The 13,031-nt window shown below is 45.5% G+C and overlaps 1 protein-coding gene across 16 annotated transcripts in view; it reads left to right on the top strand.

The window, feature by feature from the left end:
• The window catches only part of COBL (cordon-bleu WH2 repeat protein), a 259,723-nt gene that overhangs the window by 228,444 nt on the left and 18,248 nt on the right, over window positions 1–13,031 (top strand). For 14 of the 16 annotated variants that reach the window (XM_089917916.1, XM_089917920.1, XM_022593180.3 and 11 more), the window contains one exon: window positions 2,057–2,366. The exons of the other annotated variants lie outside the window; for them this stretch is intronic. In XM_089917916.1, coding sequence (XP_089774042.1) covers window positions 2,057–2,366 — 310 coding nt within the window. The remainder of the gene's footprint in view (window positions 1–2,056; window positions 2,367–13,031) is intronic. 16 annotated transcript variants of the gene reach the window in all.

Consider the following 13,031-nt stretch of genomic DNA (forward strand, 5'->3'; position numbering starts at 1 on the left):
GCTTAGGCTTCTGTTTAGAATCAATAAAGAAAAAGCAGTTTCCTGCTCCATCATCTTAAACAGAAATTGTCAAAACATGTTATAGTTCATGAGGTTAATGATAGGAACCAGTGGAAAAGAGAAAAGATAATAAGGGAGCAGATGGGGATGTCTGATTCCAAGCTAAAGAGTCTCAGGCTGACAGCACAGACTGCAGAGAGAATCAGAAACGGCCTGAAAACGAACAAACTAACACTGACCCAGGTACAGAGCCTCGTGGGGATGTCCATTCCCATCTTCAAATCCGTGCCGGATTTGACAGCACTCTCGGAAGTGGTTCGCAGGAGGCTTGAGCCTTAGCACGAGCTCATCTCTCTTACTAGCTGGCAGACCTGCCCGGTGCTCCGAGCATCCTTCCATCCTCCCTCCCTCCTGCCCTCTCTGGATGGCTGGAGCGTCCAGGAGTGACATCTCCGGCAGAGTCGCTGGCTGTGTGGACAGAGTAGCCAGCACACAACATCCGAGGTGTGACAGCTTCTCAACAGACCCACGGCAGAAAAGGCTTGGGTGGTATTAATCCATAGGCAGTGTTTCTTCTCCGGATTTGCCCTCTAATTAAGAGTCTTGCAACAAAAGCCAGGAAGAAAGCTAGAAGAAAGAGGTCATTGTTCAGAAGCATTCACTGCATTCAGACACATTGCCTTGTGCCTTTGCTTCTCTAAACAATTCCTCCCTTGTTTCTGATCTTTATTTGTGAGCTCTTTTGTGAAATGTCTGGTTCCTTTGTTTCTGTTTTTTTGATCTTGTCCTTTTATTTTACTGTTTGGGATCTCCAAGAAACCAGCAGCTCCGGGAATTTTCTCCTCGGTGCTCTTTTGGTTTTGTTAACTCTGTGTCTGTAGTCTGCTGTCCAGTTAAAATATTGACGGTGTTGAGTGTGTATTGACGGTGTTATGATGTCACTTGTCTATCAGGGCATGAGTCTGTGGAGTTTGCACTCGGCATGTGTGTAGCCTTTATTCACTTCAGGCATCCAGCAATTTACTTATTGGAGGAACGCTTTTCAAACAAAACACACTGAAACTACAGCACAACACAGTCCTTATTTCCTGGATGGCCATAAGCAGTGCTTAGATCCTATGCCTCGAGGTTTAAACTCTATATCTACATTCAATTTAAAAAAACACCTCTGGTCTGAGGCTGGTCCAGAGTTCTATATTCCTGTCCTACCACCTCAGCGTTAGGGGGATTCTTCTCCAAGCATGGAGCGTTCAACCTCAAAGCCCAGTAAGGGGGAAATTGGTGCCCACACTCTCCTAACACTTACTGTCCCTCGGAATAGCTGGACAGATGTGACGCGTGGCCGCAGTGCCCCATCGTCACGATTAGAGTCTGAGGGAATGAACTCGGGCCTCCGCAGTAAGTTACAACTCGGTGCATCTTATTCCGTCTGCTGCCCTGAACCGCATTCAGTGCTCAGGGCACAGTGACCTCATCCAAGAACACTTTTTTTGTTCTCATTCTTCTACATTTTACTTGCGGGTTCTGTTCTACGAGCATCTCTTATTTAAACCAGATCTTACTCTCACATGTAAAAATAAAGAGAAAGCCAGATGCTGACAATGACTGTCATTAATATTTAAGGCCAAATTGTACATGTCCCTGGGAAGTTAGAAGTTCCCGAACAAGATGAGTTTTTTCAAAGTTTGTTTCTATTTTGAAAACCCCTAGTTTCTCCAAAGAACTCATTTTCAAACAACTTCTGTTAAACCATGGGTCAGACTGGAAACAATTGCATTCACCATGTCGTTAGTTTGAATTTTTTAATGTTGTTTGCTTGTAGTCACATACAGTATAACAATTCCAAAGGTTAATTCAAAATATGCTGATTTTTTTAGGGAAAATGTTGCTCTCAGTCACATATGCACGTAACTCCTTCCAAGTTAAAGTGTGTCCAGAGGGAAGTGGTGTGTTTGAGGGGTCCTCACTCACACCCCAAATTCCAGATTTCAAATGAGTCAGGCAGTGGGGAACTCACTGGCGCGTTGCCTGACCTGCCCTTGTGTGTCTCGTCCAGTGAGCCTGCCCCTGGGGCCTGGTGGTCCCTGCGGTGTGGACGGGGTCCCACCACTGCCGTCGGAGGCCGAGGAGACTGTGTCTGTTGGCAGCTGCTTTGCCTCAGAGGACACAACAGAGGACTCGGGAGTGATGAGTTCCCCCTCGGACATCGTGTCCCTGGATTCCCAACACGACAGCACGAAATCCAAAGACAAGTGGGCCACAGACCAGGAAGACTGCAGTGACCAGGACCTGGCTGGGACCCCAGAGCTGGGCCCCCAGAAGAGCCCCTCGTGGGAGAGGAGTGGCCCTGGGAACTGGCATCTGAGGTGAGTCATGGACGGAGGGAGGTCTTTCGTCCTGGTGACCCAACCGATACTTGTGAGGTCACCGCACCCTGACTGGGGACTTGTTCTCCATAGTTCTGTCTTCATGCTCTTTCTAGATCTGCAGGTATTTACAAATAATACATAGTATTGGCTTGTTTGTTTGTACATTTTATATAGATGGTACCATACTCTGAGTGTAGTTTTCCACTCAATATCATGTGTTGAAGATTTATCCCTGATGACGTATGTGTTGTTAGTTCACTTATGTATCCATTTCTTAATGAATGGACACTTGGGTTGCTCTGGTTTTTCACCACTGGAATCAATAAGCACATCATACATAGGTCTCCATTTATACACAGAGCTTTTCGAGAAGAGAAATTATTAGACCTTCAGAGAAAACTCACCTGCAACTTTTTGGAATATTGGCAGATTGCTCTCCAAAATGGTGATCTGGTGTCCACGTCCTCCAGCCGTCCCGTCTATAGTGGCCTGCCACTCCACATCCACCGATAACGGGGGTTAATGGGCGTTGTAGTCATACAGGTGCCCAATGGCATTTCGTGTGGCTTTAAGATACAATACTCTGATCAGTAAGGATGAGCATCTTGTCATGTGTGTATTACCAGTTCAGTTTCCTCTTCTATGAATTGTCTTTTCATAGCCTTCTTTTTTTTTAAATTGGGACATTACTTTTTTTTTGATCGTTAATTTCTCTTTAGACAGTTATTTACACACAAAGAATCTCTAAGACAGTGGCTTGAATTCAACTGTTTTATTTTGTTGTATGAAAATTGCTTTTTGATTTGAATAGTGTTGAATTTGTCCTTTTTCTCCTGAACGTATATGATATTTGAATATTTGAGAGATCCTTCTCATGCCACAAAGGACTAAAGATTATCTGAATTTCTTGTAAAAGTTTTAGCGTTGCTTTCTGACATTTGGGCTTCTTGTCTACCTGGAGTTTATTTTTGGGCGTGGTGTCAAGAAGGGACCTATTTTTCCCACTGGTTCCTAGTTCCACGTTGGTCCTCTGTCCAGTTTCCGTATACACGTCGGTCTGTTGCTTGCACTCATTCCATAGACTGGTTAATCTGTCTCTGCACCAGAACCAGTCTGTCATAATTCCTTTCTTCATTCTTAGTTAGAAAGGCAGGTTAATTCTTGGCAGCTCATCCTTCTTTGTTTTTGTTACTGTTGATGTATAGTTGATTTACAATATCATGTTAGTTTCAGGTGTATAGCACGGTGATTCATTCATACATATATCTATTCTTTTTCAGATTCTTTTCACTTATAGGTTATTACAAAATATTGAGTAGAGTTCCCTGTACTATACAGTAAGTCCTTGTTGTTTATCTATTTTATACACAGTGGTCTGTACATGTTAATCCCAACATCCTAATTTATCCCTCCCCCCACCTCCCTTTCCCCTTTGGTAAACATAAGTTTGTCTTCTATGTCTGTGAGTCTCTTTCTGTTTTGGAAATAAGTTTATTTGTATCTTTTTTCTTCTTTTAGATTCCACATATAAGTGATATCATACGATGTTTGTCTTTTTCTGTCTGGCTTACTTCATTTAGTGTGATAATCTCCTTTTTCTTACCTTTTAGATAATTTTAAGAACCAGTCACACAATGTTTTAGAAACGTTAATAGAAATAAAGTAGATTTTTTTTCTAAAAAAAGCATAAGTTGATCACCAAAATGAATGAATGCCTTTGTATTTTTCATGTTTTTTTCAGCTTTGTCTAAATGAACACACAAGTCTCTGTCTGGTTAATGTAATTGTAGTGTCAATACTATTTTATTTTGGTTTATTTTTAGCTAACAGTTTACCACGAGCATTTCCCCAGGTGGTTGTATACACCCTCTAATAATGTTCAAGTACAGCTCTTCAATCTTAAGGACAATTCCAAGACCAAGTTCATATTTTATTAGACAGGAAATTAGAAGGTGACAATTGGTCCGTTTTGCCTCTGCCCCAAACAGGGTGCATTGAGCTGAGGTTGGCCTGTTTGCAGAGAAAAACTACGGCATTTCCTTCAGAGTCCACCTAAACATAAAGGAAAGGAGCTTCACGGTAATCCTCAGATCTGTTCAGTTGGTTTGCATTGGGGTTGCACACCCTGAGCTCTACATCTGAAACTAATCAGACGTGTTACCTCAGTGCCCCAGGGATGCTCCTACAAAAGTCCCAGTGGATTTTGCTGGTGTTGACCAGATGTAAACTCTTGCTGATTTCTGTTCAAGGATGGTAGGGGTCAGCCAGGATAGTCACGGGGTCTTGGAACCTGGCGCTTTACCCAAACAGGGAGCAGGTCACGTTCTTCTGCCCTCGCCTCTGGGGTGCCGCTGAATTTGAGAGTACTGTGGAGGGGAGGGAGGGGACTCTGGGCCCTGACCGACCCATGTGGGATCCCACCACCACTAACTCGTTGCCTGGCCTTCGAGGGCCCTCCTAACTTTGCTGAGCCTCGAGTTTTGCTTATATCTGTGCAGATAACGCCTCCTACCTGTCACAGGTGTGGGAGCCACTGGGTACCTGTGCACATGCTCAGTGCCTCTTGAATAGCCATTGGGTGGGACCCACTGACTAAATCACACAGTTAGTTTAGGGACCAGAGCACCATGAATTTTCATGGCACATCAACTTGCCTTTTTTGGGCTTTAGAGTCAAAGGAGGTTGAAGATGATCGCTGAACTCCTCAGTCCTGTCTGTGCTGTTCCATTATTTGCCTCAGAAATGGGATCAACTCTCTGCCCATGATTTTTCATGGAATATCTGTAGGTTTTTCTTTCTCAACAAGAGTTGTCTCCATTGACCAATTAAACTTACTCAGAGGCTTCAGCATGGTGTATCACATCTTTATGTCCAAATGCATGACTTTCAATAAATTTCAGGATTACTTAAAATCCGTGCCTACTGTGGAAAGCAGGGGTTACAAACTCAGAGGCCACAGAGCATGGGGCAAAACACAAGTTTTCTCTAAAGAGGGCAGCCCCACAGCTTCCTTACGGTTGTTGCCCTGAGGGATTTACAGACCCAGTGTGGCCGGTGTTGGAAGAGAAGACAGAAATCTAGATTTTTATGTGAGGTCTCCCCAGTTTTTTTTTTTTAAAGGCTATAAGTGTTAATTGCTTTAATTTCTTTTTCTCTGATTCCCATTGAAGCTGAGCTTTCCCCATATGTTTGTCAGCCAGGTACATTTCCAGTTTTGGAAAGACTCTGTTTATGGGAGGAATAGTCTTAAAGTTAGAATTTGAAAAATATTCAGATGCAAGAAACAAAGATGGGAACTAGAAAGCAGGTAGCAGACGCAGAGATTGTTCCCCGAAGCCTGATTTCAGTTCCCTCCTTGGATACAAACGGTACTGATGCACTGCGGTGGGCACTGGGTCTAGGACGGGACAGGAGCTGGAAAGACGAAAAGATGGACAAGGTCCCCACGTGGAGACGGCCCTTATGTTGCAGCCGGGAGGATGGGTGGTTCGTCAAGGGCTGTGACCCACCTGCCATCCAGAATCCAGTCCCCTCCCCATTTGAGAGATTTAGGCCTCCCAAATTTTAAATCTTGGCAACCAATTCAGACTTTCAGGGCCAAACAAAACACATCTACGTGCTGGGCAGGCCAGTCCCAGATGTGCACTCCACTGACGGCTGGATGCCTTGGTCCGTCCTCCTCTGCGCACTCATTTGCCAACTTTGGAATCGCTACAGTTACTCGGGTATCTCCTGGGATATATCTCTTGAAAAATATCACTTCACAATATATTTGGGAAGTTCCACATTCTTCTCTTGGAAGAGGAGAGTATAAAGTCGCTTACAGATTCTGCAGCAAAGCAACATGTGTAAATTTTCCCCTCTGCTTGCCTCTTAATATCCTTTAGAATGAGTGTTCCGCTGAGCACCATTTGGGAGATGCTGTCCTAGGTCATCCCCCTTCTGCACTGTCACACTTACGGCATTTACAAATACGCACCTCAGATACGTGGATAGAGAGAGAGAGAATACACTGCTTCTGGTGAACATGGTGCATTCCAGTGATGTGCTCTGAGGCCCTGTCTGAGAATAGGACATTGAGAGTTGGGACAGCAAAAAGCCTGAAGGGGAAGGGGAAGGTTGGGTCAGTCTTCAGGGGCCGACCGGTCCTGGCCCAGAGAGCAAGTCTGCAAAATTTGTGTGATCCACAATGGAGCAGATGACTGCAGGTGTCCAGACTGGCCCAGGGTCAAGTTCAATGAGATGATAACCCGTGCTTGGGGGTTGGTAGCCCAGAATCAAGCTGAAATGTCCTGAGAGCAGAACCCACCACTGTTCATGGAGGTGTGGTCTTGACCTCGGCCACCTGGAAAGGGCCCCGGAGCGGAACACTGCCCAGGGGCACACGAGCTCAGTGATTGAGAGAAACAGTAACAAAGAACGTGGTTTCTGATACCCTGCTGTCCCAGGAGAGGACAGGCCTGGTGACAAGGGCAGATGTGTACTCAGTCAGCCTGCCAGCTCTTCCCTTCCTGTGCCGTGAGATGGATGCCCCTGGACCACATTTAGAAAGGGAGGCCACTTGAAGGGGCTGGTACCTGGTCTTGGTGCCTACTACTGGGCCCTGAATCTACCTCCTGGCTCTGCCCAGCATTGATTCTGACACCTGGATTCTGCAGCTCATCCTAAGGTGGCATTTGTGTTCCCAGGAGGGGTGTTCTTCCTGTGATGATCCAGGACCTGGCTGTGACAGTGAGGCCTCTCCATCCTTGGAATGCCGGACACCAGAGACTCGGGAGCATAAGTTACCCTTTGCCATGATGGGCATGGCTAGGTCTCTCCAAATGGGACACGGGTTCTGACGGATGGTGAAGCTGTCCCCAAAAGTCTCAGACACCCTCAGCTTGCAGAATCTCCGCTGTGGCACCAGTTCCCAGGGGAAATAAGGAGTGTTTGTGGTTTTCAACTTTGCCAGGGTGCCCTGTACTATCGCCCCCCCTCTGATACTCGGAGATTCATTCAGTATTGGAGGGAAGAGTGGAAGAACCTTTGTGACCTGCAAAGACCCCAGTTTGTAAGGTCTGTAAAGTTCTAGTTTGCTGGGCTGTTTCTCCTCTCTCTGCCATCTGCTATTCTGCAGATAGCAAATTCATCCAGACTTCTTTGGCTGGGATTTCCTGGGGTCCCACTTTGACAAATTGGAGGCAAGGACTCTTTGCACCAGAGCTCCTGCAGCCTGTCCAAAGAGCGTCTGTGGGGTTGGCTTCAGCTGAAAGCGTTTTTCTTAAACTATTCGGTCTAGTGGCAAAGTGCACGTCTCCTGCTCATGCACTGAATTTGGAGGCTCTGCTCCTTGCTGCCACGGCTCCAACTTCCTCAAGGGCAGCGCTGGCTGGGCTCCATCGAATGCCCTGACAGCCAAGATTTTGAATTGAAAAGTCTCAAGGATAAATGCCAGTCTTCTAAAGAGAGCAAGGGTGAAGGCTTGGGAATGATTAGAGTGTGCTTTGTGTGCTGTGATCTGAAAATGGTATGTTTTCCATCAAGTCATTCGATTAGATCCAATTATAGTTTTCACTGCAAAATAAATCTATGCCCTCAATTCAAACTTGACCCTGTAAGTGGGACATCCAGTTCCAAGAGTCTTCCTCTCAATTTAGCACAGCCAGTAAATAATCTCCTTCAGGAAGAATTCGGCCCATGTGGGGATTGCCCCTCATGGTGGGGACACCTAGGAGTGGCTTCCACACAGTCCTGCCCTGGGTGGGAGCTGTGTCACCCATGAAAGTTCTCCTTCCAGCTGCATCTTTCCTTCGTGTATGACCCAGGCCAACTCTCCTAATACTTAAAGAGCAGCACGATGTGAAGACTGCCTGGCATCATATCTGCCCTGCCTATTGCTGGTGACGGTGCCCTGGGCCAATGACTTGACCTCTCACTTCTTTTTTTTAAATTGAAGTATAGTTGATTTACAATGTTGTGTTAGTTTCAGGTGCACAGCAAAGTGATTCATATATATATATATTCTTTTTTTAATTAATTTATTTTATTTTTGGCTGAGTTGGGTCTTCGTTCCTGCACATGGGCTTTCTCTAGTTGCGGTGAGCAGCGGCTACTCTTCGTTTCGGTGCACGTGCTTCTCTTTGTCGTGGCTTCTCTTGTTGCAGAGCACGGGCTCTAGACGCGTGGGCTTCAGTTGCTGTGGCACGTGGGCTCAGTAGTTGTGGTTCGTGGGCTCTAGAGCACAGGCTCAGTAGTTGTGGCACTCAGGCTTAGCTGCTCCACAGCATCTGGGATCTTTCCGGACCAGGGATCGAACCCATGTCCCCTGCATTGACAGGGGGATTCTTAACTGCTGCACCACAGGGGAAGTCCATATATATATATATATATATATATATATATATATATATATACACATACATATATATATATATATTCTTTTTCATAGTCTTTTCCCTTATAGGTTACTATTAAAATATTATTAAAATATTGAGTGTAGTTCTCTGTTCTATATAGTAGGTCCTTGTTGGTTATCTGTTTTAAATATAGTAGTGTATCTGTTAATCTCATTATCTGTTTTAAATATAGTAGTGTATCTGTTAATCTCAAACTCCTAATTTATCCCTCCCCCCTTTACCATCTTGGTAACCACAAGTTTGTTTTCTATATCTTTGGGTCTATTTCTGTTTTGCGTATAAGTTCATTTATATCATTTTTTTTCTTAGATTCCACTTATAAGTGATATCATGAGATCTTTGTCTGGCTAACTTCACTTAGCATGATAATCTCTAGGTCCATCCGTGTTGCTACAAATGGCATTATTTCATTTTCTTTTTGTGGCTGAGTAATATTCCATGGTCTATATGTACCACATCTTCTTTATCCATTCATCTATCAACAGACATTTAGGTTGCTTCCAAGTCTTAGCTATTACGAATGGTGCTGCTATGAACATTGGGGTGCATGTATCTTTTCAAATTATGTTTTTCTCCAGATACATGCCCAGGAGTGGGATTGCAGGATTATATGGTAATTCTATTTTTAGTTTTTTTAAGGAACCTCCATACTGTTTTCCACAATGGCTGCACCAATTTACATTGTCACTAACAGGGCAGGAAGGTTCCCTTTTCTCCACACCCTCTCCAGCACTTGTTATTTGTAGAATTTCTGGTGATGTCCATCCTGACTAGTGTGAGGTGTTACCTCATTGTAGTTTGGGGGATTGACCTCTCACTTCTACTTTCTTGTCAGTACAATCGAGATCTGCAGTACCACCCCCTAGAACAGTGCCTAACATATTGCCAGCCTTCAGAAATTGATGGCTGGTGTTATTATTGTTGTTGTTGATGTTGTTTATTTAAAACTGCCTGAGGAAGGATAGAAACTTGATTTGTTGGAAATCCTTATAACCTGTGTCTACCTCTGACCATCCGCCTCATTAAACTATTTATAACATCTTTGTTTGAAAAGAACCTATGATCATATTTGTGTACCGATAGATAGGCGGGGGAGAGGCTAGCACTATTTCTAAACTCTCGGATCCTGAAGGCAATCTTGCTGTAATCAGGCAACTTATCCATCTGTGTATCATACTGTGTGTGATCAGTACTGTGAAGCTTGCAGTCCTGGGATCCCTTTGGAGGACACTAGTTCCGCAGAAATTCTGTAAGGAGTCAATGAGACAGATTAGGTAAGTGGGTTGCAGGCTCTGTTTTTTTTTTTTAACAGTAGAACCACACTGAAATCATGTGTAGAGCCTCAAAAGACAGAAACTGTAGCTTCTCCAGGGGAAGGGCGTCTCCCTGTATTGTCCGCTGCCTGCCCACCTTCCGCCTGGCAATCCGTAAGCTCCTTCTCCACCCCCACCTGTCCGTGAGTGGTGGACGTGAGGGCTGTGGAAGCGAGAAGCTGTGCCTCTCTTATCTGCAGGGCTGAGGATTTCAAGACGCTTATGGAACTGAGAACGCGCAGGTCATGGGTGGAGGAGCTGGGCTCCGGTCCTGGCTTTTCAGCCCTGGAACTTTGTAACTAGAGGAGCTCTGTGAGCTAGGAGCTTTAGAGATGTTTTATACCTTCTAGACCTCTGCAGCTTTGTAGTTATAGGAAGGAACTTTGTGACTCTAGCATCATTTAGAAACATTTTATATATTCTAGATCCTGAAACTTTGTAACTATGAGAACTTTGTGACCACAGAAACATTTAGAAATAGTTTATGCCTTCTAGAACCCTGCAATTTTGTAACTACAGGAACTTTGTGCCCACAAGAGCATTTAGAAGCATTTAATACCTTTCAGAACCCTGAAACTTTGTAACTGCACTAACAGAGGAGTATTTACAGACATTAAGATCTTGGAGAACTATGCTGTAGGTACAGTAGCCACCAGCTAACTTTGGCTCCTGAGCCCACCGGATGGGTAGCCCAAATTGAGATGTGCTGTGAGAGTGCAATTGCACCAAACATATGAAAAAATGAACTTTTTAATATTAATTATATGGAAATGACGATAATAATTTGGGTTAAATGTTGAGTTAGAGTATACTAATTAAAGTTAAGGAAAATTAACATTATTTAATGAAAAAATAATCTTGCTTACTTTTTACCTTTTTAACGTGACTACAAAAAGATTTTAAATTACATGTGTAGCTCATATGACATTTCTGTTGGACCCTGTTGTTCTAGAACTCTGAAGCTTTATAAATACAGGACCATTTGTACACGGAATGGGGAAGTTAAGCACATATTACTGTCACCAGCCATCTCTTTTCCCAGGCTTCTTACCTTTAGTTTATCAAGTAACTGTTTTGAAATCGCATGAGTTGGTTTGGTTGTTGTCAGCCGTTGAACCTGAAAAGGACATCTTTTTCCTCTCAGACTTTGCTTGTTTTCTGCGACTGGGTAAATTACCTAAAGAAACTTTCCTAGCCACATCAAAAAGAAAAATGACTTGATGTGCTGGAATGGGGCAGAATCAGCCCGTGCTTTCTTCTTTCTCATATAAAAATTTTTTAAAAATGAAAAAGCACCTGTTTGCCCAGGTACTGATTCCTCGTGACTGCTGTTAGTCTCCCATGGGAGTGGGTGGGGCCGTCGCCAGACCCCGCCCCTGAGGCTGCTCCACTTCCGGGAAGACTCCCGCTTGAGGCCGGCTGAGCCTCAGACGTTAGGCAGCAGTGGCTTGTCCGCGGCTGTGGCCTTGGCAGAGTGACCCTCCGTGGGAGGGAAGGCTCCCGGTGAGGTTTCTCCAACACGTGCAGCTGGTATCGGAATGCCTGTGCTGCTTGTTTGCCCTTCATTTCCTTGGTCTTAAGCCAAAACAAACTGTCCATAAGAAACTGTCTGTCTTCGAGTGGGGTGTGTGTTGGGCGTAAGGAATGATGCCTGGGAAAGGAACATCTGTGCAGTTGACTTTCAGCTAAAAAGAGGTGCTAATGCTTCTGGCCAACTGTGATTCTTCAGGGGCACGCAGGAGGGCCCTCTTGCTGAGCCCACAGAAGCCGCCCTCCAAGCCCAGGGACCAGGTGCTTCCAGCTGGCTGTTACAGGGAGAGAGGAATAGCTGTAATCCATCGGCAGCCCTTTGCGGAGAAGTGGATGGGGTGGGTGAGGAAGGAAAAGCAAATTCTGCTAAGTCTCCCCCTCCTGAAGCTGTACATTGGAAAGCATAATACATACATCACACTGGTTGGGGCTTTTGCCAGATGACCCATTCACCCAGAATCCAGAGTGTGGCGGGTCCTATCCCGCATCAGGAGAGGCACCGGCTGCAGAAGCCAAGTGGTCCACAGGCCTGGCCTTGCCCTGCCCCGAAGGTGCTCGACAGCCTTGGGAAAAGCACCGGCCAAGGACCTGGGCTCCTCTCTCCACAGCGCTCCCAAGGCCGGTGGCTTCTGTCATGTGTCCACTCTCTCCTCCTGGACAGGCAAGGCCCCGGTGAACCAGATCCACCCTGGGGCGTCAAGAGCAAAGTCAGGTGAGAGGTGGGTGGGATGTATCAGCGGAGTGTGGAGCTGAGCATCTGGGACAAACCTGGGACATGTACAAGAGGCAGACGGAGGAAAGGGGCGGGCAGGCAGGCTGAGCCAGGTGGAAGGCAGAGGACGCGGTGTAGGGACCCCGGACTTCACAGGGGGCCTGACGGGAGGTGAGACGGGCAGGCGGAGAACAGGTCTGAAGCCCTGAGCTTGGGGCTTTGCCACTGATGGTTAGACCAGGCAGCTCAGGCCGGAGCGTGGGTGGGAGGAGCGTGGGGAAGGGCTGGCTCAGGCCTTGCTGCAGTGCCTCCTTGAGGAGTTAGGATTGTCACACACTGGTTTAGGAACATCTCAGGGATTGCTAGGTACTCAGGAACAAAATAAAATTATAAACGCAACATGCCACGTGTATTGGGCATGGTATCACACACATGTAAATGGCTTTTCATAAAAGAATTAGTACTCATTAGAGGACCAAAGGATCATCTTAGATGTTGCCCATTTCAGACATTGCCTTATCAATCAAGCTGCTTTGTACCAAAATGAGCATACTTCAAAAAAAAAAGTATGAAATATTTGCCGTAATCCATCCATTTCAACAAATCACACTGGTCGGCGATGGTGCCTAGGTTTCTGCCTCACCCTTGTCCACAGACACAGGTTACTTTTCGATCATCGTGACCATCCTGTGTGGAGCTGCATGTCTTG

The sequence above is a fragment of the Delphinapterus leucas genome, chromosome 9 (genome assembly GCF_059928025.1).
Source record: "Delphinapterus leucas isolate spDelLeu-1000000601 "Yukka" chromosome 9, BTC_Dleu_Yukka2, whole genome shotgun sequence".
NCBI lineage: Eukaryota > Metazoa > Chordata > Mammalia > Artiodactyla > Monodontidae > Delphinapterus > Delphinapterus leucas.